Genomic DNA, 27,273 nt, shown 5'->3' on the forward strand with positions numbered 1-27,273 from the left:
TAAAAATAAAAAGGTTGGGGAGGTGACTCAGCGGTAGAGCATCCCTGGGTTCAATCCCCAGTACCGCATGAAATAATAAAAATAACGAACACATTCATGGTAGAATGTAGATGCTGAACACAAAGGCGTTTGTTATACAATTTTTGCACTTTTCCAGATATCTGAATTTTCACAGTAAAATTCTGGGAGGTAGGGACCATCAAGTTCAGAGATCACAGCTCCTGTAGTGATGCTTGAAAGTCAAAGGAAGCAAGTTACACGGGCCACTGGGTGGAGAATCGGCCCAGGGAAGAAATGCAAAGATGTGCACTGGCATGGCATTTCTTAGTTAACAACTGGAAACATCCAAGACGTCCACCAGGAGGAGACCTGGCTGCATGAATAGCAATGCCATCAAGAAGCTGCCTCGGGCTGGAGCTGGGGCTCAGTGGCTGAGCACTTGCATAGTATGTGTGAGGCACTGGGTTCTATCCTCAGCACCACATTAAAAAATATATAATAAATAAGTAAAATAAGGGCATTCTGTCCATTTACAACTACAAAAAAAAAAAAAGGAAGAAAGAAAGAAAAAAGAAAAAAAAGAAGCAGCAGCAGCTGCCTCAACTGAAAAGACCAAGAGGGAGCCCAGAGATGCAGAAAGCCTACACTGTTGGAGTGCCACTATCCAGAGGTATAAGGCAGCCAAAAGAAATGAGTGCTTTTCCATCACTAAAACCTAACTGACTGTGCCAACCTCCAACCCTCGTTCACTCCGGTCAGGTCCTGTCTGTGGTCCCATACCCTCTCTGAGTCTCATAGCAGGTCTCCATGACCCCCATTTTCAAAGTTTGGAAAGCTGAGGCCCAGATTAGTGAAATGACTTTGGACAAAGCTCAGTGGTGGAGACAGGACTTGGAACCCAGACAGCCTGGTGGGGCTCCATGAAGCCTCTGGAAGGATCTTCACTTCTCAGCTTCTGCTGCGGGTCAGTGGGCCTCAGTGGACTCAGATTCACGTTTTGCACAAGCACTGGCCACCCGGGAGCAGGGCAATAAGGATGCCAGCTAGAGGATTCAGGATCCCTTCCCCCACCCCACCCAGGCTATCAGCTGACCCAGTTCCCAAGGACAGTCACACTCTGGCCCCTCCAAGGGATAAGAGGAAACACTTGGCTACTCTTCCTGTAGCAGCCACTAAAAATGTAATATCCTCCAACCCCCACAGAACCTCAGTTCTCTTCCAGTTTCAGGCCCTGGCTTGGCCCCCGAGAGAGGCCACTCTCCTTTAAGGAGTGCAAGGGATATGGGACACGAGAGAGGCTGAAAACCAGAACATAGGTCCTCTCCCCTGCCAGGCATGGTGTCTGGAAAGCCTGGCCTCACTTCCTCCTCCTCCAGGTCCTCCCTGCCCGTCGTGTCTTCCAGGCAGACTTCCCTGAATCCTGCACCTTGGCCTCCTTCCCTATCTGAACTCAGTCATTCTGCATTCTGTTTATGTGGCTCACCAGCTGTGGCACCTCAGAAACCAGTATGCACTGAAGTTATTAGCTTAGTATGCATAGAGCCGCCCCCCCCCAACCCCCCCACACCCCCCCCCCCAAGGCCTGTCTCCTGATTTGTAAACTGGGCATTACAATAGGGCTTCTATGAAGTCTTGAGGAATCAACACCTGTATACAAAAAGGAACAGCCAGCACTGCGGCCATGTGAGTGGGCAAAGAACCCCATGGCACAATATGGCAGGAACAGTGATGGGGGCCAAGGGCTCTGCATTTCCCTGACCTAAACAAGAGGGAGTCAAAAGAGGGAAGTGAGGGCTGGGGATATAGCTCAGTTGGTAGATTGCTTGCCTCTCATGCACAAGGCCCTGGGTTCAATCCCCAGTGACACACACACACACACACACACACACACACACACACACAAAGGCAAATGAGTCTCAGAAGTCAAATAGCATCCCATCTCCTCCTGCAGGTCCTAATACAAATGTCCCCCTTCCCGAATGTGGTCAAATGCTGGCAATGATTTAGTTAACGACCCACTGACTCAAATAATATGTCAGAGGCACTGGGTGCAGTGGTACACAGTTGTAATCCTAGCTATCTGAGAGGCTGAGAAAGGAGGATTACAAGTTTGAGACCAGTCTGGGCAACTTAGCAAGACCCTGTCTCAAAATGAAAATAAAAAGGGGCTGGGTGGAGCTCAGTGGTGAAGCACTTGTCTAGTATATGTGAGGCCCCTGGTGGGAGTACTGGATGGGAGGGGGATGGGGGGATGGATGGACAGGTAGACACATAGAAAGAAAGAACTCAGAGGCCTTAAGACTGACTTGTCCCCAGCTGCCAAGGTCAAGCCATAAGCCACTGCCAGCACTGCCCATCCTAGTCCCTGCTGCTGGGCTGCACTCCTCACTCATTCCCTGGTCCCAGTACTTCCAGATGATAAAGCCAGTTCCTCTGGCCCCTGGGCTAATGGTGTGGCCTTTCAACAGTGACACATACCCTATTAGCAGCAGTGTATTCTCCCCTCTGCCTGCTGTGCTCTCAGCCAGGCTGGTGCCTCTAGAAGGCTCTTAGCTCCATAGGCCCCAGCCCAGGGCCTGGCACACAGCAGGAATGAAGGAAGAAACAAGACCCTGGCCCAGAAGTTGGGCTGCCAAACCAGCCATCCTCATCCCCTGCTGGGCTTCCTGATAGTGGCCAAATGGTGAGCTTGGTGGATGCCCTCGTGATTTTCTTCTAGAGTGAGGTTCTGCTCTCCTTCCAGGCCTATCTACCTCCACAGAAGCTGGAACTTCAAGAGCAAACGGCTTTGCACTCCCCAGCATCTGATTATGCAATAGCTGCTTAATAAACATGTATGAGCCAATCTATTACAAAGCATTAGATTCCCTGGCCCAGGAGGATATCATCACTGTGATCCCCCAATGGATTCCCACTGCTCGCAGCAGCCCATTCCACCTGGGACACAAGGAAGTAGCCCTTTGACTGAGATCAATGTCCCACAAGGATTTCCACTGGGGCTCTCTTGTTTTAAAGGATCTAAAAGAAGGCCACAGGTAATCAGAGGATGGCCTCCCTATCCTAAAGACACACCTGGACACATATCCAATAGTATTTCCTTGAAGTCATAAAGGTCAAAGTTCTGCTGAGAAATCTACATTAAGTGGGGTCTTCAAGTACCCCAATAGGACTTGGAAGAAAAGTGTGAGGTGAAAGTGCTTTGGCACTATGAAGCTCCTTAGCCTAGCCATACCCAGCGCAGGCTTTCAGTCCTTCATTCAGTGCCTCAGTTTCCCTACAATGCAAAAGCCAGCACAGAATCCAAAGCTAGTACTAGTGCTATAAGAATGTAATCAAATCTGGGTGTGGGTGCACAGGAAGCCCCCTGGCAGCTTTTTTTTTAGGTGTCTGTCTTAGGGGAACTCAACGACTGTCTCGTGGTCTGAGTACGTTGCACAGAGGGGATCTGCACAGAGGGGAGTTTGCCATCCTCCCCCACTCCCAGCCAAGCAAAGAACAAAACCACCAGGCTGGTTCCTGACAGAAGAAAGACAAGATCTGCTTTCCTTCCATCTGGCATTGTGATACGCATGCTTGGGCATGAGTGACTCAGGGCTCAGACACACTTGGGAGACCCTGAGTACCCCACAGTCAAACAGGATGCGTTTATGCAGAACTTTCCAGAGACTTTAGCCACCCAAGACAGGGTACAGCACACAGCACTTCCAATCCCACTTGGCCCTTGAACTCCCTTTGAGATAAGTGGGCAACATCTCCCAGTAGAGGACACACTGCAAATGTAAGCTGGCATCCCAACAGTCCCCAGTCTGAGCCATGCTAGCTCCAGGCCATTTCCTCTTAGAGAAAAGAGCACCCAGAGACCAGCATACTTAGTCTCTTGTTGGGGACCCACCCAGGACTCAGTCTTCAACCTGACCCACACTGATGGAAACTGTCACACTTAAGCCCAGGCACAGTGGTATACACCTGTAATCCCAGAAATTCAGAAGGCCAAAGCAGAAGACACTTAGCAAGATCCTGTCTCAAAAGAAAAAATAAAAAGGGTTGGAGCTATAGCTCAGTGGTAGGGCACCCTTAGGTTCAATCCCCAATATGAAAGGAAAAACAGGAGGAAGAGAAGGAAGGAAGAGAGGGAAGAGAGGGAAGAGAGGGAAGAGAGGGAAGAGAGGGAAGAGAGGGAAGAGAGGGAAGAGAGGGAAGAGAGGGAAGAGAGGGAAGAGAGGGAAGAGAGGGAAGGAAGGAAGGAAGGAAGGAAGGAAGGAAGGAAGGAAGGAAGGAAGGAAGGAAGGATAGACAGATGGGCAGGCAGGTTTACCATGGCCAGGAAAAGTGTTAAAATGCTGGGGGAGTGGGGGAGTGCATGGCCCAGGAAGAAAGTGCTAGATAAAGAGTGGCTGATAACCCCAGCTATTTTTTTTTGAGATGGGGCTTGAACTCCTGTGCTCAGCCTACCTAGTAGCTGGAGCTACATGTGTCACCATGCCTGGTTTAGCCCACTTTCCACTGGAAGAGAAGGGGCACACAGAGGTCCACATAGCAACCAAGACACAGCCCATGCCTGGTGCCTGGCCTGGGCCCTGTGCTGGGCACAAGGGAAGAGTAGGAAACTAAGTGGATCAGCATGAAGGCCTGGGGCACTGACACCGCAGTAGGGAGAAACCAAGGCAAACACACAAGAACAGGATGGTGCCACGGGATGCAAGCCGTGGGGACTAACGCAGCAAGTAGCCAGGATGGAGGAGGGGTGAGAGTCACCTAGCAGAGGGGAAAATGTAGGCAGGGTACTCCAGGCAGAGAGCACAGTGAGCACAAAGGCCTAGAGGTGGAGAACAAATGAGCCTGAGGTCAGGAGGGAGACTGTAGGGCAGCCACAGACCAGGAGGGGCTGTTAGACCAGAAGGAACAGGTCAAAGCCACAAAGCCTTGAGGAGGAGGCTGGATTTTATTCTGAGGCCAATGGGAAGCCTGGGAGTCAAATCCTAACATCTCTTCTCTGACTTCTGTGAGGACAGACCAAAGTCAAAGTCAAGACCGGGGGGGCAGGGAGCTCAGCAGGCCATGTCACCCACATTCCACACAGAAGAGTCCCTAGCACGCAGAGTTTATGAGGCTCAAGGGTAATTCCCAGTGAAGGCAGGTTCACCCATGGACCACTAAAATCCTGTTGGCTGCGGTCTTGGGTAATTTTTAAACTTCACTGGTTAAAAGAAATGGTTCACTGAGACCAGACTGAACAAGAAACCTGCAACCTTGGGAGTTTCAGGAGTCACACAGAAGGACCCAGAGCCAGCTTCAGGGGCCATGTCTTTGCATTTTGGACCCCACAGGAAGACACAGATAGGCCATGGCCAAGTAAGGACATGAGGGAGGCACATTGTCACCCACTTATAGTTGAGGGAACTGCAGTATAGAAAGGAAAGCTGTCTGCTCAAGCTCCTGGCTAGTAAGCATGTGAACAGTTTGGCTCTGGAGCTCAGCCCCCAGAACTTCACCTCTAGGAGCAACACAGCCCTGCGTAGCACCCTCAGCACCCCACAGAGTCCCACAGGGTGCTCATCTCCTCCCTCCTACTATTAGTATCTTTTCTCCCCCAGCCCAGGCTCCTCTTACATCTGGTGCCTGGCCTGGAGGCCCCTCCAGGCTGCCCTTCACCACCAAAGCACTGCCTGGGCTGGCTCCATCACCACTCACCTGGTGCCATGCTGTCCCTTCCCCAGAGAAATGAGCCATATGTTTTCCATCCCACTGCCACCCTGGCTCCAGCTGCCTGAATCCCTTACCATGCCTTCTTGGTCATGTCCCACCTGCCTCCTGGACCCACCCTCACCTCACAGCCTCCCACCCCAGCTTTGCAGTGCCGCTGCCCCTCCTAGAATGTTCTCTCTGGGCCTCTGCCCCCGAGTATATCCAAATCCCACTGGTGGGTGATGGACTCAGTGATAAGGGAGCCACCCCTCAACCCGCCATGAAGACTGGCAGTGACTTTCAATGCAGGAAGCTGACCTGCTTTCTAATGCCACCCTAAGACACACTGGCAACAAGCACAAAACCACAGCCATCAGGGTAGCAGCGCGCGGCAAGGTCTGGTGTGTGCCAGCATTAGGTAAAAACAGACAAGATCCTGAACAGGGGTCCCACCCCAAGAACCAGGATGGGAACCTGGACAGTCCCAGCTCCTAGTCCCCATCTACCAGTGCAGGCTTTCCAGTGCCACTAGGAGCCAACAGCAGCAGCAGCTGTAATGGCAGAAACATACCCTGGAAACACATGAAAAATGCTTATCTTCACCCCCGCACCCCAACTTGTTGAATGGGAAACAGAGACCCAGTGTAGGACAAACCTCCTAGGGACTTGGTTCAGGGCTAACATCTGAAACCAGCAGCTCTGCCACTGCACTGGACTAGCACAACTGTCTGGGTGCCCGATCCAGAAGCAGCAGTCCACTGGCCCACCTGTGACCTATACCCCAGGGTGCAGCTCAGAAAGAGGAAGAGCTGGGCCAATCTCCTGCCACCTCCCATTGGAGCTACACACCCCATGCTGGGCAAAGCAGAGTCAAGGGAGAAAGGTGAGAAGGTCCAGCCAGGAGCCAGGTTCCAGGTGGGATTTTGCTATGCCTAGGTGAGAATCCCAGATCTGCCACTCACTAGAAAGGCAGGTAAACTGGCTAAGCCTCAGTTTCCCTGGCTGTAAAACCAGCTATAGAAGATATTTGGGGCTTATTGGCAACTTGTGAGTATGCACTGCACCTCAGACAACAGGCAGCGATGGTTCCTTCTCTTGGGCCTGGTTCTGAGATGACATAGGAAAGTGTCCTCATTGCACAGAAGTGTGCTGAGGCATTTCGGGTTAAAGTGCGCTCATGATTTTGAAAGGATTCAGCACAAACATGTTAGAAAGGATCTATGACACCCAGGGACCTGGTCGCAGTTGAGGACTCTGGGGGTGTGGGTATTCACTGAACTGTTTTTCAACTTCCCTACATGTGGGATATGTGAATTAAAACCCAAATGACAGCCCAGAACCCAGAATTCCACCCTAAGCCCCAGCTCTTCCTGGGCACCATGTCCAAGTTCATTTCCTGCTGGAACTGTGGGAGCCACAGTATACCTGTTTTTGAGAAGATGAGCTGCAGAATGAGAGGCCTCCGGGTGACGATTCCTGATCCACGGGGAAGGAAGTCTCTGTGAGAGAACAAAGGAACAGAAATGACTCACATGTCAGGCTGAAGGGGCAGGAAGTGTGACTGCAACCAGTGGAGCAACTTGCTTTTGCAAACTTTAGTAAAGATACCAATCTCTGGAGAACACTCTGATCTTAGAGGGTCCTGAGGTCAAAGGGGCAGAAGAGGGACCAAAGGCCATGAGGATAGACCTCTTTCCCTCTGGCAGGCTATGTCCCAACACCAGCATTCCCAGAGGGCCCTCTCCTTAGAAAAGTAATTGGACAACCTCCCCCAATATATTTTCTACCTATTTTAAGTTATTACAGTGCCACAAGTACGATAAAAAGGCAAAATAAAAGTAGTTGACAGCAAATTATATTGCATGTCCAAAAAATTAAATCTAAGCCAGGTTTAATGATGCATGTCTGTAACCCCAGTGACTTGAGAGGCTAAGGCAGGAGGATTGCAAGTTAGAGGCCAGCCTGGGTAACTCAGAAAAGCCCTGCCTCAAAATAAAATTAAAAGAATGGAAAGTGAGCTGGGCGTAGTGGTGCATGCCTGTAATCCCAGCAGCTTGGGAGTCTGAGTCAAAGTCAGCCTCAGCAACTTAGTGAGATACCAAGCAACTCAGCGAGACCCTGTCTCTAAATCAAATACAAAAAAAGGGGGCAGCCGGGGATGTGGCTCAGTAATTAAATGCCCCTGAGTTCAATCCCTGGTACCAAAAAAAAATTTTTTTAAATAAAAATTAAAAAAGGAAAGCGAGAATGCCCAAGTGGTCCCTTAGGAAGGACTCAAGTTTAGAGGACATTAAAGCAGTGTGAAAGCCTCTTATTTTACATGAAAAAGGTTTTAGGTGCAGGGAATTTTTCTTTTTTTCTTTTTGTATCAGGGATTGAATTCTGGGGCACTCAACCACTGAACCACAACCCCAGCCCCATTTTGTTATTTTATTTAGAGAGAGGCTTTCACTGAGTTGCTTAGTGCCTTGCCCGTTGCTGATGCTGGCTTTGAACTCAAGATCCTCCTGCCTCAGCCTCCTGAGCCACTGAGATTACAGGTGTGTGCCACTGCGCCCAGCTAGGCACAGGGAATTTTAAACAAGATTTGTACCTAGAAGACTGTCCAAAATTCATACAGGACACAGGATAATCAGTGCTGGGCGTGTATATCCCACACATGGCAAGACAGACACCAGATCCCAGTTCTCAACCAGATGTAGACCAAATGCCATTAGTACTATGCCCTCCCTAGCAAGGAGGTGCCCTCCCCAGGTTGGAAAGCCCTAGATTGGGATCCTGGAGGGTTCCAAAGGAGAGTGCTGGTTCTCAGCCTAGACAGAGGTCAGAATCCTAAACCAATGTACAGAAGGTGAGTGGAGAGGTACATTGCCAAGCAAGGTGCATGGTGAGCTGTGAATCTGTCAGCCTGTGGCCATCCCAGCATGCTATGCAGCACCTTTTTTTCCTGGATGCAGGAATATGGCAGTGACCACATGACCTGCATCCTTATGGGGATCTCCACAGGCATCAGAGTTCTGGAAGCACCCATGAAGACACAGTTAACTAGCAGTAGAACCAGGCAATGAAGTTCCAGAATTTTCGACCAGTTGATAGACTCAGCAGGGGTGATGTTGAAGTGGGGGGTGTGGGAGTAACAATGAAGAAGCTACTCACCACTGGTGGGGTTTGATGATAACAGATGTCATGCTGTGGGGAACTTTTTTGGTTTTGTGGCACTAGAGATTGAAGCCAGAGTCTCACGTGCTAGGCAAGTGCTCTGTCATTGGACTATACCCTTAGCCCCTTAAGTTTTATTTATTTTTTAATTTTTAAAATTTTTTCTTTAGTTGTAGATGCACACAATACATTTTATATATTTATTTTTACGTGGTCCTGAGGATGGAACCTAGTGCCTCACATGGGTTAGGCAAGTGCTCTTCCACTGAGCTACAGTCCCAGCCTTTTAGTTTTGAGATAGGGTCTCACCAAGTTGGGTCTCACCAAGTTGTGCAGGCTGACCTCAAATTTGTAATTCTCCTGCCTCAGCTTTCTGGTTTGCCGGCAACGCACCACCATACTCAGCCCAAATGTCAGCTTTTTAAACACCTGTTGTAAGGAGAAGAAAATACCCCAAGGAAACATGCCAGCTCTGTACCTCATCTCCTGCAGCCTTGCGGCGCAAAGTCAGCTCTACATACCCTGGGTACTAGAGGTTATGGTGTCATACTCCAGAGGATGACAGAGCCCAAAGACCCTGCCTGCCCTGCCCTGAGCACTCTACACTGCATGCCCCACTTCATGCGACACACTGAGTAGTCCTCTACTCCCGGTAGTCCCTCATTTGGCCAGTGAGGAGACTGAGCCAGATCCTGTACCTCAGTCAAGGTCCTCTGCTCAGGGGTAACTCTAGGGCTGGGGGCTGGGCTGGCCAAACAGGACTCTCTGAGAAGGTAGAACGAGAGTCAAGACACATGCAGCCCTGATGTGGAGGGGCAGTGTGACAGAAAGAGCCAGGAGGCCACTGTGGGTCATCAGAACTCAACACTACCTCTTCACCACTGCATCCATACAAGGCACCCCACGGTCTCCCCTTCACAGTGGACACAGGGACATTAGACTCTTCAGAGGACACCGTAGGTCTGCTGAGGAGACTCAACCTGGAGGCTATCACATGTAGCCCTGGTCCAGGCCTTCCTGGGGCCTCACAAAGACTCAAACGCAGGACACAAGAGACAGGAATGGGAGGCACCCTGTATATAGGTGGCATCTCAGAAACCATGGGTGCTAACACAGTAACTACTAGAAGCAATGACAGTGTGCCACCTTCACAAGAGTCCCCAATTTCACTACACCCCCTTTGATGACTGGTTTTCTCTTTTAGCTGTCAATGGATCTTTATTTTATTTATTTATATGTGGTGCTGAGAATCAAACACAGTGCCTCGCACGTGCCAGGCAAGTGCTCTACTGCTAAGCCACCACCCCAGCCCCTGTTGACTCTTTTCTAATCACAGAAGAGGAATGCTCAATGGCTAGACAACTCGAGGACAGTGTGTAAGGATAGTCACCAACATCGGTGCAGTGCCTCTGTCCTATCCAGCGAGACCGAAATTCATCCCTTCTCATTGCCAAACCGTGTCCTGTTACATGGATGAAGCACGGTGTGTTCATCCTTTCATCAGCTGACAGAGATGACCGGGGTCTTCCCAGTCTGGGGCTGTAACAAGGAGAGCTGCTCTGGATATTCCTATACACATCTTTCGAAGACATATGCCCTTGTTTCTCCAGCTGAGTCATAGGGCGGATTTGAACTTCAACTGGCAAAACAAGTCTCTGGTGATAGGAATCAGAGCACTAGAGGGTTTCCTTAGGGGGACTGGCTGTAAGGGGAATAAGGGAACTTTCTGGTTTGATGAAAACATCTTAAATCTTGATCTATTCAGTGATCCACAGGTTCCATGCAGTTATATAAAAACATCAAGGTGTGCACTTAAAATTTGTGATTTAGGGCTGGGGTTGTGGCTTAGTGGTAAAGTATTCACCTAGCACGTGTGAGGCCCTGAGTTCAATCCTCAGCACCACATATAAATAAATAAAATACAGGTATTGTGTCCAACTACAACTAAAAAATAAATATTTAAAAAAAAATTGTGAATTAGCTGGGCATGGTGGTACACACCTGTAATCCCAGTGACTCGGGAAGCTGAGGCAGGAGGATGGCGAGTTCAAAGCCAGCCTCAGCAACAGTGAGGCGCTAAGCAACTCAGTGAGACCCTGTCTTTAAATAGGGTTTGGAATACAAAATAGGGCTTGGAATGTGACTCAATAGTCAAAGTGACCCCCAAGTCCCCAATCCCCACTACCCAAAAAAAAAAAAATTATATGATTAAAGTCTAAATTAAATCTCAGAAAAAGGGCTCACTGGCCCGGGGATGTGCTCAGCCTGTGTGAGGCCCTGGATTCCATTCCCAGCTTCAAAAAACAAGAAGAGCTAGAGTTGTGGCTCAGTGGTAGAGTGCTTTCCTAGCACATGTGAGGCACTGGGTTCAATCCTCAGCACCATATAAATACTAAATAAGTAAAATAAAGGCATTGTGTCCATCTACAACTAAAAAATACATACACATATAAGAAGGTGGGACTGAAGCTGTGGCTCATTGGTGGGGTGCTTGCCTTGCATACTCAAGGTCCTGGGTTCCATCTCTAGCATGAAAACAACAAAAAGAAAACCAAAAAGTCACAAATATAAAATCCAGGAAGACACAGCTTATGAAGATTGAGACATGGAAGTAGAGAGTTACCACGCCACTAGAATGTGCCCAGAGTCCTTAGCTTCACAATTAGAAGCTCATATCTGAGCAGCTTGAAAGCCCAGTGGGGGTAGGGAGCACTAGTTAAATAATGACAGCCCATCCGTGGCACTGTGCAGCCACCACATAAAAAGGAAAAGTCTTTTATCTCCTGACACGGAACTTCCTTCTGGATATACTAAGTGAATAGGGAAAAAAAGTACGGAAGAACGTCTGCACTTTGTGACTAAAGAAAACAAAACACACTAGAGCCTCAGGAGCAGGGTGCTGTCAGGAGCCCGGCACTGCATGTTCTCAAACATCTTTGAACTGCACATCATACACATGCATTACTGCTTCCAAAAACCACTTGAAATTTTTTAAGGCCCGGGGATGTGGCACAGTGGTAAAGTACTTGACTACTTGGCTAGCATAGATGAGGTCCTGGGTTCAATCCCTAACACTGCAAAATAAATAAATAAATAAATAAAATTAATATAGTTTTTTTTTTTTTTTTTAATTTGTACCAGGGATTAAACCCAGAAGTGCTTCATCACTGGGCTACATCCCAGCCCTCTGTATTTTTTATTTTGAGATAGGGTCTTGTTAAGTTGCTAAGACGGCCTTGAACTTATGATTCTCATGCTTCAGCCTCCCCAGTCATTAGGATTATAGGTAATGTACCATTGCACACAGCTAAAAAAATTACTTAAAAAAAAAAATATAAGGGGAGCCGGGTGCATTGGTGCACGCCTGTAATCCCAGCAGCTTGGGAGGCTGAGGCAGGAGGATCTTGAGTTCAAAGCCAGCCTCAGCAACTTAGCGAGGCCCTAAGCAACTCAGTGTTGTCTTTAAATAAAATACAAAAAGGGCTGGGGATGTGGCTCATTGGTTTACTGCCTCTGAGTTTAATCCCCGGTACAAAAAAAAAAAAAAAAAAGAGGAACTAACAGTCATGGAGCGCTCACTGTATGCCAGGCAAGGGGCTGAGAATTTTGCAATGGATTAGCCAGTTCGATCATGGCGACATAGTGACATGGGTTTGCTGGCTTCACCTTGAGAGTTTGTCTGGAGGTTCCAGCAGGGAGAACACAGCTGCTCCTTCTATATAGTCTACCATAACCTTAACTAAAGAACTGCCTTCCAGGGGCTGGGATTATGGCTCAGTGGTAGAGCGCTCGCCTAGCACAGACAGGACCCGGGTTTGATTCTCAGCACCACATAAAAATAGAGGCCTTGTGTTGTGTCCATCTACACCTAAAAAAATAAATATTAAAAAACAAACAAAAAGAACAGCCTTCCATAGGAAGGTGGTCTCCTGTGACTGAAGAGCAATGCACTGGAGTGGTCAAGGAGGAAAGGGACACCTGGCAGCCAGATCAGACCAATCAGCCCTGGTAATCAATGGGCAGCTATATCACCCTCACATCCTGCTGGTCCATCTTAAAAAGCAACTTAGGTTCAGAGGTTGGGTGCCTGTCAAAGTCACACAACACACAGGATGGTGGGAATGTACATGGGACCCCATGATCCTCTGACCACCAGCCAGCTGGCCTCTCAATGTGAACATAGGATACAAAAGCCACACAACTCTCCAGCCAGGACAAGACTGCAAACCACTGGAGTTTGCTTGTGTCCTGTCCTGTGGCTGTGCTTTGGGCATATCTGAGGCACCAGGCACCGTGAGGACAATAGTAACACCCCAGATGCCACCAGCATTCATCATAGACAAGGGACAATCAGAGCCTCAGAAGAACAGGCGGTGGGTGTGATGCCCAAGAGATGCTCTGGCCATCACAGGAGAAGGAGCTTTCTGGGACTGAGGCCTTGGTGGCCAGCGGGATGGACAAGGGGAGGGCACAGCCCGGGTGAAGGAGACAGAGCTCAATGCAGGAAGAGGCTAAGGATGAGACTGGCTAGGCCTATCACATGATAGGCTAGGGATGTCAGAAACCCTGGAACTCATACAGTGGTACCACTGGAAGCTCTTGGACTGCTGAGTGTGAAAGGCAGCAAAACCCACCTTAGCCTGGACAACCCCCCGCAATCTCCCAGGGGTTCAATGAGGAGGGACCTAGTTCAAAGAGTTTCCTGGACACAGTGGCAGGAACCTTCTCAGGGCCTTCTGGGAACACCTTCTAAGCAGCTGTACCCAGAACACTGTCTGTCTACTTATCTGGAAATGGAAATGACTTTCAATTCAAGCCTCATCTGCTTCCTCCTCCCTGATCCCACCCATATCCCATAGGTCACGGAGTCCCTCCTGGTCACTGAAAGCCACCCTTCCCCTGTCCTCTCTCTTCACTGCTGCTACAGTGCGCCCAGGCTACCCTATATTCCAGACCCATCTTAGTTACCTCTGTGCCATGTGACCTTGGACCAACTTTCAGGCCTCTCTGGTCTGGGTTTTCTGGAATATAAGACAGAGTAATTGGGCCAATCTCTGAGGGCTCTGGCTCCACGGATACCTGGTCAGAAAGCCGCCTCTCACCTCATCCATACTTCTAATTCCCCATCTCCTTCCCTTCCTCATTTCTCTGCATATGGTAACATTCTAAATGTCACTCGACTGCTTCTTACTGTGCATGCCCACAGCCCACATCAGTTCCCCAGGGCAGGATCTCCTGTGCTGGGTCCCCAGGCCTAGGACAGGGCTGCACACAGTAGTTCAATTAAGTGCTAACTATTATATTATTTCTCTACCTGGCCTCTAATCTACTGGCCCATCCCTCACCACCACCATTATCTTTCTAAAACAAAGATCTCCAAGACTCTTTCCTGTAGAAGCCAAGTGCCCAGTTCCAGGAATGTAGAGGTCCTCCAGCCACACCTCCTCCATCCGACCTCTAGGATCTCTCTGGCACTTTGGCCCTCCAAGTCTTTGCAGGGGTTGCTCCCCCTGCCAGGAAACCTACACAGGCCCTCCAACCTAGCCATGGTCAGAGGCTACAGCTTAGGCCTGTCCCTCACCAAATGCCTTGCTAACAAGGCCTTCGATGGAAGTGAGTCCTGTTGCAGGTAGGACTTCTGCACCACAGCTGCTCATTAAATGTCTGTTGAATGACCATGGCCTGTGGAGCCCTGGGCAGTTTTGTGTACCTCTCTGGGCATTGGTTTGACCATGTATGGGATGAAAGAGTGTCCCCTGCCCACCCTGCTAGCTGTAGGACCTGGCAAAAATCACTTCACACCACCGAGGCTTGTTTCGGAGTTCTCAACTGGGCTATCTCCCCCTGGAAGGTGATGAGGACGCCTGGTAGGGGACAGGGAGGGAAGGGTGTGGTCAGGGTGGTACCCCTTGTCAGATGAGAAGGCCAGACTGTTTATTTATAGTCTTGAACAGAGCACAAGGTCCCACCAGGAGCCCTTTGACTTCTAGCCCCATGAGGGTGGAGATAGCTATGTGCAGGAACAATGGAGGCTGAAAACCATGGCCTTCTCAGGCAACAGGAAACAAACAGATAAGCTAACAGAGGATGAGTCAGCAGGAAGGCCCAAGCCACCTGTCACCTGAGCAGGCTGGTGCTGGCAGGGCAGCCAGCAAGGCCCCAGGCTGGTGTCCCTTCCTCACGGTCATACACTAGTGGGGTTATTCACAGCTTCTCACAGCCTGAGGTGGCTTGGCAGGACTCAAGAAATACCACAGCCAGACCTTTGCACAGGGCCACAAGGAGTCCCTCAGCAGGTGTACCACATTCCAGGGACCTGGTCAGCAGTGCTGCCACTGGGCTGCTCCAACCCCTTCTCAGGCAACCCCAAAGAAATGATGGCAGAACCAATTCCTCCACTTCATAGATGGGCAGACTGACGCTCTGCATTTTAGTTCCTGCCCAGGCCACACAAAGAGGAGGGAATGGAGCCCTGACAGGAATGCAGGGGAGACACCACGAGGCTGATCCAGCCACCCTGGATCCTCCTTATGCTTTTGCTAGAGCAAAAATTGAGCCATGGACCAGCTCATGGTGCTACTCTTGTGCCCAACTCACCGGGCTCCTCTGAACTCCTAACAGTGACAACTGGGCACTTGATGTGGATGCTTCAGGTGTCGCGTGCCTAGCCCACTCTCAGCATTTCCAAGCAGGTGCCATAGTGTCCGTGGCATGGCCCTCACTCAGGTCCGACCAGGGTTTCTTCCTACCCCTCACTCCTCACATCTGCTGGCGACACCTCCAAATCAAGCCAGAATCTGCTCAGTTCTTCCACATCAACACCACTGGTTGTTTGGTCTCGTTATCACTTGCCTGGGCCTTTCTTCTACACCCTGTCACTCCTCACAGGAGCCATGAGGTACCTGTGAGCACCAAGTCAGGGCACATCTCTTCTTTGTTAAGGCCTCCCAGGGCCATGTCTCCCTGGAAGTAACAATGGTTCCCATTTCTTTCAGGGGAAAAGCCCAAATTCTCCACCCAACCCTGCACAACCTGCATTGTCCCCTCCTGCATGATCCTCCTCCTCCTCCTCTGTCCCCTGCTTGCTCTGCTAGGTCAAGCAGGCTTCCTCCATGATCCTCAAACTACTAGGTACAATGCCATCTCAGAGCTTGTGCACAGGTTGCTTTCTTGGACTGGAACCCTTTTCTTGCAGCACTCACAGAGCAGGCTGGCAGCTCCCAGTTTAACTGCCATCTCCTCCTAGTTGTCACCTCCTCCTAGTCCATCCCTGTCTTCATTCTACCTGCCCATTCCAGTAGCAGCCTCATGGGTGCGGGATTCTGTGGCCAGATGGATCTTAGCTCTCCCCCCAGCCCTGAGCCAGGCACCAAGCAGGTACAATATGTTGGTAAAATGAAGGATCAGGTTTGCCATTTCACAGAGCAGCAGACTGAGGGTCAGACAGGGTAGAGGCCCCTGCCTGCTTGGCCTCGACAAGCTCACTCCTGGCACTGTTCCACCATCACATGCCCAGCCCAGCAGCTCCTCCCTGTGCAGGAATCCTGCAGCTTCCAGAGCCCCACCCTTGGCCCTCAGGCTTTACTGTCACCTCCTCTGTGGTCTGAGGGACAAGCCAGGGTAGCAGCAAAAGCAAGAAGCAGCCCACTATGATTTGTGGCCATGGCTCTGTGACTCTTCAAGGCCCCACTAGAATCCAGGAACTACCATATCCTTTCTGGATAATCTGGGCAGGTCGGGCCACAAAGATGTGGTTTCCTCATTGGTTAAATAGGAATGATGCCACCTACCTCAGAGGGGTGTGGGAAGTTTGCAGAGTTCTTACCCTTGTACCAAAGAGAGGGAAGTTGTTCGTAAAATCAAAGTAAAACTCAAGGGCCGTGGCTGTGGCTCAGTGGTAGAGCACTCACCTAGCATGCATGAGGCACTGGGTTCGATCCTCAGCACCACATAAATGTAAAATAAAGGTATTGGATCCACCTACAACTAAAAAACATATATTAAAAAACAAACAAAAAAAGCAAAACTCAATAAGAAACCAGATCATGTTTCTTCTCTGCTCAATCTTTAAAGGCTTCCCCAAGGCCTCTAAGGCCCTCACCCCCATCTTCCTTTTGCTCACTCCCTCTAGCACATTGGTGGTCAAGGAACAGCTGGAAGGCCAAACACATTCCTGCCTCAGGGCCTCTGCATGTGCTGAATGACCTTCTCATCCAAGGGAAGAACAACCCTACACCTGACAACCCCAGCTTCCTCTGCTCACTCAGCGCTCAGCTACGATGCTACCTCCCCCAAAAGGCCTGGCTGACCCTACAGAAGCTAATCCCATGTCACCGTTTTTGTTTTGTTTTGGAGATAGATTTCACTAGGTTGCCCAGACTAGTTTCAAACTTGTTGTCCTCCTGCCTCAGCCTCCTGAGCTGCTTGGGATCACAGGCGTGCACCACTGAACCTGGCCAGCCTCTTTGGATCTCTACCCTTCAGGAGACAGCATTTTTCTGCTTTATCTGTTTATTGATCGGCCCTAACTAGAAGGTCAGCACCTTGATGGAAGGGCTGTGAGATGTGCTCCCCTCCTTCGGGGCCCATAATGATGCTGGCACTGCCTGCCTGGGACTGCAAGGTCGGCCAACTGCCTGCGGCAGTACTTTTCAGAGGAAAAACCATTCATGACCTAAATGTCCAGCAGCAGGGAACTGGCTAAATCGATCTTGGGAACTCGTCTGGGAAGCAATCCAGACTGCAGGGCTGAAAGCAAAGTGTGAAGTGCAGACCAGATTCAATATGCCGGAAGCTGTCTGCATCTGGGGCTTTGGGGTACATCCATATTTCTTGCTCTGTGGAGGCTTGATGGAGTTCATCTGTGAAATGGGAATGGTGAAGTATCTGTTTCATATAGGCTCCACTGTGACACAAATCTCAGTCTTTTATGACTCTTTATAATTTTTATAACAGGCAAATATTTAACTAACTTGTCCATTGGACTGAGAAGCCCCAAAGCAACTGGTTAACCAGGCAGTGTCTGCAAGCGTGATGGGAAAACTGCTGCCATTTTGGGATCCTGGGCTCTCAACTCTGCTTCCTGGAGGTCCCTTTGATGTTGTCCTAACTGCTCTATACTCAGCGGATGGCCTGAGTCCCATGACCAGTCTGCCACGTGCCAGCTGGGTGACCTTGGAGGAGAATTTTTCACATCCTGGACCAGTGTCCTCCTCTGTGAAATGGGGTGCAGTGAGGAGCGGGGAGGCAAGGCAGGTACTGGAGCAAAGTGAGTGTTCACTGCATCTCTGCAGTCCTGCAAGTGGGTGGCCACACATGATTCTAAGTTCTGTACAAATCACCACCCTGAGGGCCCAAACGAACCCCTATCGGGATTCTGATAACATGCAGGAAGCAAGACAGGCAGCGTCCCAGCCCACCCAGAGCACTCCAGAACCAGGTGCCTTCGTCAGACAGGAGAGTAGACAAGGATATCCCAGCACCTTTCCAGCCATACCCAAGGGACTACCCAAGCAGATCTGGTCTATAGTGTCACAAGGGAGAGGATAGCCTCATCTCTGTTCCGTGGGTCATCCCTTTCCCACAGCCCACAGCCCATCTCTAAGCAAATCCTGCTGCCCTGGCTTCAGTGCATCCGGGATGCTGCCCTGCTCATCTACTCTGTCCCAACATCCCTAAGCCAAGTCCCCTCAGTCAGCACAACACATCTTCCATGTGGCCCAAGCTCAGCCCAGAGCTTTCCAAACTGCAAGTTGGATCACAATGCACATGTACTTAAAACCCAATCATGTTTGTCACACTCAAGACAAAATCCAGTCCCTTCCTTTGGCCTGCATTACTACTGTGGTCACCTCCCTACTATTCCTTCGCTTACTTTCTTGCCTCAAAAACACTGGAACTCTAAGGACAGGGCACATTCCTCCTGGGTACCTTGCAATGAGTGAGCCCTCCGACTTATTCCTTGCCTGGGCAGTTCAGCCACCAGTTGCCTGCCTAGAACCCTTCATGTGTTGGACCTTGGCTCGGTGGCACCTCCAGGACCAGACTGTCCTCTCACCTGCATGATCTTGTTTCTCAATCCAGCCTTTACCCTTCCTTTATATCTTCCAGTCCCCCACTAGGCTGTCCCACAGGGGCATGGCATCTTGTCTGCTTTGTTCACAACCATGTCCCCAGCACCCAGCACAGTGCCTGGCTCACAGCAGAGTGGCTGACATCTCCAGGGTACAAATGACACGCAGGAGCTATGGGGAGCTTGGGGACATGGACTTTTCTCTCCCCCTCACAGGACTCTTACCAATCCCATTGTGCCCTGGAAAAATGGTGGCTAGAGCAGTTTAATCACCCAGAACAAAGCCACAGTGCTAAGAGCTGCCCTCCTGACCAACCCAGCCTGCCTTGCTCTTATCCCCATCTACTAGGAACCATCCAGTCACCACACAGCATGTCTGGGAGCAAATTTGGAAAGATAACTAAAGTTTGAACATAAGAAAGCCAGTCCTGGCTTCCTTGTGGAGACACTTGGAGCACAGATGCCATACACAGGGGTCGGCTGCCTCATGGCTCGACCAACAGCCTCACCACGTGACTGGCATGAAGGTTGTCATTTTCCCTATCCTTGGTGTCTACATACAAAAAATGGGAACAGTAACAGCACCCAACCTATAAGCTGTCATTAGGACTAGAAGGCTGAGACACTTGAAGCCTGGTGCTCAGTACATGTAGGGTCCTACTGCATAGGGTTAGTTGACAAGGGTGACAGAGTGGGGGGATGTCAACCACTAGTGCCACTACAACAGGGACAGACCCTTCTCTCTGGTACCCCCACAAGAACCATGGGGGAGCCTTCCCCGGTAGGCCTAGCAACATCATCCTAAATCTATTTCCTTTCCAACATGGCCTCCCACTTTAGAGGATCAACCCTGAGCACAACAGACACACATGTCTGGAGATCTTGCAGGGTGTTAGGAGGGACAAACCTGGAAACAACCTGAAAATGCCTGTCAGAAAATGACTGGACTTAGCAGACTGGGTGGGACAAAGGACTACTACCCAATCATTAAACAGAATGGGGGAAGCAGGGCGCAGTGGTGCATGCCTGTAATGCCAGCAACTCAGGAGGCTGAGGCAGGAGGATCGCATGTTCAAAGCAACCATAAGGCACTAAGCAACTCAATGAGACCCTGTCTCTAAAGAAAATACAAAATAGGGCTGGGGATGTGGCTCAGTGTTTGAGTGCCTGAGTTCAATTCTCAGTACCCCCCCCCAAAAAAAAAAGAAAAAAATGGGGGCCTGTGGTTGTAGCTCAGTGGTAGAGCACTTGCCTAGCACATGTAAGGCATTAGTTTGATCCTCAGCACTGCATAAAAATAAATAAATAAAGGTATAGAAATTACAATAACAAAAAAAAAAAAAAAAAGACTGGGGAATGTCAGGCACAAACCTATAATCTTAGCTACTAGGAAGGATGAGATAGAAGGATCACAAGTTCAAGTCAGCATGGACAATTTAGCAAGGCCCTGCCTCTAAATAAAATAAAAAGGACGGGGAAGTAATTCAATGATAGAATTACTTCCCCAGTAATTGTCTAGCATGTGTGAAACCGGGGGTTCAATCCTTAGTAGTGCAAAAAATAACAGACAAAACAAAATGAAAAACAAGGAAACAGAAAATATGAACAAGACCATGAACCAACACGAACTAATTCACGTACAGTACACTCCACCCAACAACAGAAAAATACATATTCTTATCAAGCGCACGTAGAACATTCTCTACTACAGACCATAGTTTAGGCCAAGCCACAGTGTAAGACTCAATAAATATGAAAGAACTGAAATCAAAGTACATTTTCTAATTATAACAGAATAAAATTAGTAATCAATAACAAAAATATCAACAAATAAGTTGAAATTAACACATTGCTAAATATTCAAAGAATCAAAACAGAAATAAGGAAGCCAGGTGCAGTAGTGTATGCCTGTGATTGCAGCTACTGGGGAGGTTGAGGTAGGAGGATTGCAAGTTGGAGGCCAGCTTCAGCTACTTAGCAAGACTTTGTCTCAAAACAAAAAATAGAAAAGGCTGAGGACATAGCTCAGAGGTAGAGTGCACCTAGGTTCAATCCCCAGTACCAAAAAAACAAAAAAGGAAGGAAGGAAAAGACATGAAGGAAATTGGGAAACACTCTGAAAATAAAATCTAACATATCAAAACACAGGACCTAGCAGGGCGCAAGTGGCATACGCCTATAATCCCAGAGGCTGAGGAGGTTGAGGTAGGAGGATCACAAGTTCAAAGCCAGCCTCAGCAATCTAGCAAGACCCTAAGCAACTCAGCGGGAACTTGTCTCAAAATAAAAAATAAAAAGGGCTGGGGATGTGGTTCAGTTGCTAATCATCCCTGGATTCAATCCACAGTATTAAAAAACAAAAACAAAAACAAAAAACAGTAAGCTCTAGCTGGGCACAGTGACGCATGTCTATAGTCCCAGCAACTTGGGAAGCTAAGGTAAAAAGAACACTTTCAGGCCAGCCTGGACTATGAAGCAAAATCCTATCTCAAAAAACCAAGAACAGGGGCTGGGGATGTGGCTCAAGCGGTAGCGCGCTCGCCTGGCATGCGTGCGGCCCGGGTTCGATTCTCAGCACCACATACAAACAAAGATGTTGTGTCCGCAAATAATACTAAATACTAAATAAATACTAAAAAATAAATATTAAAAAAAAAAAAAACAAAAAAACCAAGAACAAAAAACCACAGGATACAGCTAAAGTAGTGCTTAGAGGGAAATAGATGAATCTAAGTACTGTACAAAATAGGAAGAAAGATTTCAAAATAATGACTTAATCTTCAATTTAAGATTCTAGAAAAAGAGGAGCAAATCAAACCCAAAGTGAACAGAAAAAAAAGAAATTGATAAAGATTATAAAAGAGATAAATGGAATGGAAAATAGAAAAACAATTTTTTAAAAAAATTTTTATGCGGTGCTAAGGATCTAACTCAATGCCTCACACATGTTAGGCAAGTGCTCTACCACTGAGCTACAGCCCCAGACCAGAAAAACAATCTTTAAAAAAAAAAAAAAAAAAAATCAAAAACAGCCAGGTGCAGTGGCACATGCCTGTAATCCCAATGACTCAGGTGGCTGAGGCAGGAAGTAAAATGGACTCGAAATGTAGCTCAGTGATAAAGCACCCCTGAATTAAATCCCCTGTACAAAAAAGACAAAAAACGGATAATCAGAAAATCACAATAGACTGACAAGGAACAAGAAGTTGTTTTTTGACTAGTGTTCAAAAAACTTGCCAAGAAGAAAAGCCCAGGACTAAAAACTTTCACTGGTGAATTCTAACAAACATTTAAAGAAGAATTATCACCGGGGCTGGGGATGTGGCTCAGGCGGTAGCGCGCTCTCCTGGCATGCCTGCGCCCGGGTTGGATCCTCAGCACCACATGCAAACGAGGATGTTGTGTCCGCTGAGAACAAAAAAAAAATGAGTACTGAAAAATTCTCTCTCTCTCTTTCTCCCTCTCCTACTCTCTCTTTAAAAAAAAAAAAAAGAAAAAGAAGACATTTGGCATTTGTTTAAAAAAAAAAAAAAGAATTATCACCGATTCCTCACAAACTCTTCCAAATAGTGAAAGATGAGGAAGGACTTCCTGCCTCATTCTGTGAGGCCAGCATTATCCTGATACCAAGGCCAGCCAAAAACATCTCAAGAAAACAACAGACTAATATCTCTTATGGATATACCAAACACAAAAAAACACCTTAACAAAGTAATAGCCAAATTCAGTAACATATAAAAGGATTATATATCATGGCCAACTAGGATTTATCCTAGGAATGAAATGGTGGTCCAAAATATTTAAATCAATAAACAATACACCACACTAACAGAGTCAACGACAAAAGCTATCTGGTCATCTCAAGAGATACAGAAAAAGCATTAGACAAAATCCAACACCCTAGGCTGGGGTGGTGGCTCAGTAGTAGAGCACCTGCCTAACGCATGTGCAAGGCACTGGGTTCAATTCTCAGTACTGCATAAAAATAAATAAAATAAAGGTCCATTGACAACTAAAAAATATTTTTAAAAAATCCAACACCTGGGGCTGGGGATGTGGCTCAAGTGGTAGTGCACTCGCCTAGCATGTGTGAGGCACTGGGTTCGATTCTTAGCACCACATAAAAATAAAAAAGATATTGTGTCCACCTAAAACTAAAAAATATTTTAAAAAATCCAACTCCCTTTCATGATAAAAACGCTCAACAAACTAGATACAGAAGTTCATTTCTTCAATCCAAACTTCAACATAAAACCCACAGTTATGCCATGCTTGGGGGTGAAATAATGAAAGATTTCCCCATCCACTCTGGTTACTTTTTTTTTTTTTTTTTGGCAGTACCAGGGATTGAACCCAGGGATGTTTTACCACTGAGATACACCCCAGCTCTTTTTTTTTTTTTTTTTTTTAATACATGGAGTATAATTTATTCTAATTAGGATCCCATTCTTGTGATTGTACATGATGTGGAGTTTCACTGGTCATGTATTCATACATAAACATAGGAAAGCTACGTCCAATTCATCTACTGCCTTTCCTATTCCCATCTTCTCTCTCAGCAAACCCCCAGCTCTTCTCACTTTTTTATTTTGAGGCAGGGTCTCCCTAAATTGCCAAGGCTACCCTTGAACTTGCAATAATCCTCCTGCCTCAGCATCCCAAATCACTAGAGTTCTACAGACATGTGCTACAATATTTGGCATTGCTCTAGTTACTTCAACACTGTTCTGGAGGTTCTAGGCAGAGCAGTTACCTAAGAAAAAGAAATAAAAGGCATCCAATTTGGAAAGGAGAAGGAAAACAATTTACGGATGACATGATCATGTCTACATAAAATCCTAAGGAAGCTACAGGGAAAAATAAGGAAGAAAAGAAAATTGACAACTACTGGAAATAATGAGTTTAGTAAGGTTGCCAAATACAAGATCAATATACAAAAAAAAAAAAAAAAAAAATCAGCTATGTTATTTATATACTGGCAATGAATAATCTGGAAATGAAATTAAGAAAATAATTTCATTTAAAATAACATCATAAAGAGCCAGGTGCAGTGGTGCACACCTGTAATCCCAGCAGCTCTGAAGGCAAAAATTCACAGCCAGCCTCAGCAACTTAGTGAGGCCCTAAGCAATTTAGTGAGACCCTTTCTTAAAATAAAAATTAAAAAGGGGGCTGGGATTGTGGCTCAGTGGCAGAGTGCTTGCCTCACATGTATGAGGCACTGGGTTCAATCCTCAGCATCACATAAAAAATAAATAAATAAATGTACTGTGTCCATCTACAACTAAAAAATTTATTAAAAAATAATAATAACAGCTAGGGTTGTGGCTCAGTGGTAGAGCGCTCGCCTAGCATGCTTGAGGCAGTGAGTTTGATCCTTAGCACCACATAAATATAGAATAAAAATATTGTGTCCACTTAAAATTTAAAAATAAATAAATAAATAAATAAAATAGTTGGGCTGGGGTTATGGCTCAGAGGTAGAGCACTCACCTAGCACATGAGTGGTCCTGGGTTCGATCCTCAGCACCAAATAAATAAATAGATAGATAGATAAACAGATAAATAAAATACTTAAGAGTTCCAGCTGGGCTGGGGATATATATATATAAGGTTATATATATATAAGGATATATATATAACTGGGCTGGGGATATATATATAAGGTTATATATATATAACCCTAAGTAAAAAGTGGGGGCTGGGGCTGTAGCTCTGTGGCAGAGTGCTTGACTAACACATGAGAGGCACTGGGTTCAACCCCAAGCACCACATAAAAATAAACAAATAAAATAAAGACATGCTGTCCATCTACAATTACAAAAAAAAAATTCTTTTAAATAAATAAAGTAAAAAGAGCTGAGTGTAGCTCAGTGGTATAGCACTTGCCTTATATAACCTATAGAAAAAAAAATCTGGCTCAGATATTCAAAGATTTATCTACTACAATAAAGTGAGGACAAAAAGATTAAAAGGAAGCAAACATACACACAAACAAAGAAAAGGTAAAAAATAATTAACAAAAGAAGCACAAATTTTTATAAGAAAAAACTAAATATAAAAATGTTGTAAGAAATTAAATACTTATTTATAATGAAGAGAAAATAAATTTCTGATGTCTACTAAAACAACAACAAAATAAATAAATAAGAAAAAAAAGAAAGACCTAAACAAATAGAATTTTTAAAAAATCTTGTGTTCATGGAGTGGAAGACTTCCTATGATTCCTATTTTCTTAGGTGTGCTAGGAATCAAACTGAGGGTCTCACACATGCTAGTTAAGTGCTCTACCACTGAGCTACATCCCAAAATTTCATTTTATTAAGACAGCGATACTTCTCAAATTGATGTAAGGAATCAATGAAATCCCCAACAAAATACCAATGACATCTACAATAACTGATAAGCTGACCCTAAGATTCATATGGAATGAAAGTGACCTACAACATCCAACACTGGCTTGAAAAAGACAAAGTTAGAGAATTCACGCTTTCTAATTTGAAAACTTACTAAAATTTACAGTAATCAAGACAGTGTGGTACTGGCATAAAGGAAGATATATAGATCAAAGGAACAGAATTGACAGTCAATTCAGAAATATATTCTTGCACTTATGGCCAACTGATTTTCAACCAAAGGTGCTATGATCATTCAATAAAGAAAGAATAAGTCTTTTCAACCAATGGAGTTGGGACAATTAAATATTCATGCAAAAAAAAATTAAAAAGCTGTTCTCTTATCTCACATTATATAAATGAAGTATTTCAAAATGGATCAGATACCTAAATGTAACAGCTGAAACTATAAAAGATTTTAAATGAAAATATAGGAGTAGCTGGTAACATACACCTGCAATCCCAATGACTCAAGAGGCAGAGGAGGAAGGATGCCAAGTTCTAGACTAGCCTCAGAAACTTAGCGAAGCCCTAAGCAATTAGGTAAGACCCCATCACAAAAAAATAAAATAAAAAGTGTTAAGGGTGTAGGGCTGGAGATATAGCTCAGTTGGTAAAGTGCTTGCCTTGCATGCACAAGGCTGTGGGTTCAATCCCCAGCACCATAAAAAAAAAAAAAAAGAAAGAAAGAAAGAAAAAAGAAAAGTGTTAAGGGTATAGCTCAGTGGTAAAAGCACTCCTCAGTTCAATCCTCAGGATCATTAAAAAAAAAAAAAAAAAAAAAAAGGCTATATAAAGAGCTTTTACAAATGCCTTAAAATGGATTTTTAAAAGGATCTGAAAAGACATTTCTCCAAAGAAAATACACAAATAAAGTGCATGAGAAACTCATCATTAGTCATAAAGTACTGAGATGAATACTACTTCACACCCACTAAGAGGCTAAATGCAAAGACAATCACAAGTGTTAACAGGGATATGGGGAAACTGGAATGCTGACACTGCTGATAAGAAGGTAAATTAATGCAGTCACATGGAAAAACAGTAATGGCCATTTCTTAAAAAGTTGAACACAAGAGTTACCACATGGTATAGTAATTCTGCTCCTAGGTATGTGCCCAAGAGAAATATGTCTGCACAAAATATTTGTATGCAAACATTCATAATATCATTATTCCTAATAGTTAAAAGGTAGAAAGGAACCAAATGTCGATTGGTTGAATGCATAAACAAAATGGGTTACAGCCATACAATGGAATATTAGGACCCAAGAAAGGAAAGAAGCACTGATACTTGCTACACCATATTAGAATCCTGAAAACATTTTAAGGGAAAGAAGCCAGACAGGCTGGGTGACTGTAATCCCAGTGGCTTTCGAGGCTGAGGCAGGAAGATTGCAAATTAAAAGGCAGCCTCAGTGAGACCCTCTCTACTTAGGGCTAGGGATGTGGCTCAGTGGTTGAGTGCCACTGAGTTCAATACCTGTAGCCCCCCGCCCACACCAGACACTAAAAGTCACATGTTGTATGATTCCACTGACATGAAATACCAGAATAGGCAAATTCAGAGACAGAAAAAATATTAGAGGTTGTCAGGAGCCAGGGCTAGGAGTGACTGCTGCTTAATGGGTGTGGGATTCGGGGGAGATGAAATGTTTTGAAATTGAATAGTGGTGGTGTGACTAAACTCTAAACCACTGAATAGCATACTTTGAAATGATGAATTTTATGGTACGTGATTTATACTTCAATAAAAATATGTAACAGCTACGCATGGTGGCACATTCAAGGGAGAGATAAAGAAAGAAGAGAAGAGGGGAATGAATTATAAGAGAAAAGAAATTATAAGAGAAAAGGAAACAATAAGCACAGGGACTCCCTAGGTGCCAGCAAAATCCTCTTTAACATAAAAACCCGGGCATAGTGGCACATGCTGGTAATCCCAGCAACTTGGGAGGCTGAA

General features: G+C 46.5%; 1 protein-coding gene across 14 annotated transcripts in view; it reads right to left on the reverse strand.

Moving 5' to 3' along the window:
* Nucleotides 1-27,273, reverse strand: part of Dnm2 (dynamin 2) — an 89,041-nt gene that overhangs the window by 47,724 nt on the left and 14,044 nt on the right. For all 14 annotated transcript variants that reach the window (XM_076848748.2, XM_076848740.2, XM_076848736.2 and 11 more), the window contains exon 2: nucleotides 7,111-7,184. In XM_076848748.2, coding sequence (XP_076704863.2) covers nucleotides 7,111-7,184 — 74 coding nt within the window. The remainder of the gene's footprint in view (nucleotides 1-7,110; nucleotides 7,185-27,273) is intronic.

This window comes from Callospermophilus lateralis, chromosome 1 (genome assembly GCF_048772815.1).
Source record: "Callospermophilus lateralis isolate mCalLat2 chromosome 1, mCalLat2.hap1, whole genome shotgun sequence".
NCBI classification, from domain to species: domain Eukaryota; kingdom Metazoa; phylum Chordata; class Mammalia; order Rodentia; family Sciuridae; genus Callospermophilus; species Callospermophilus lateralis.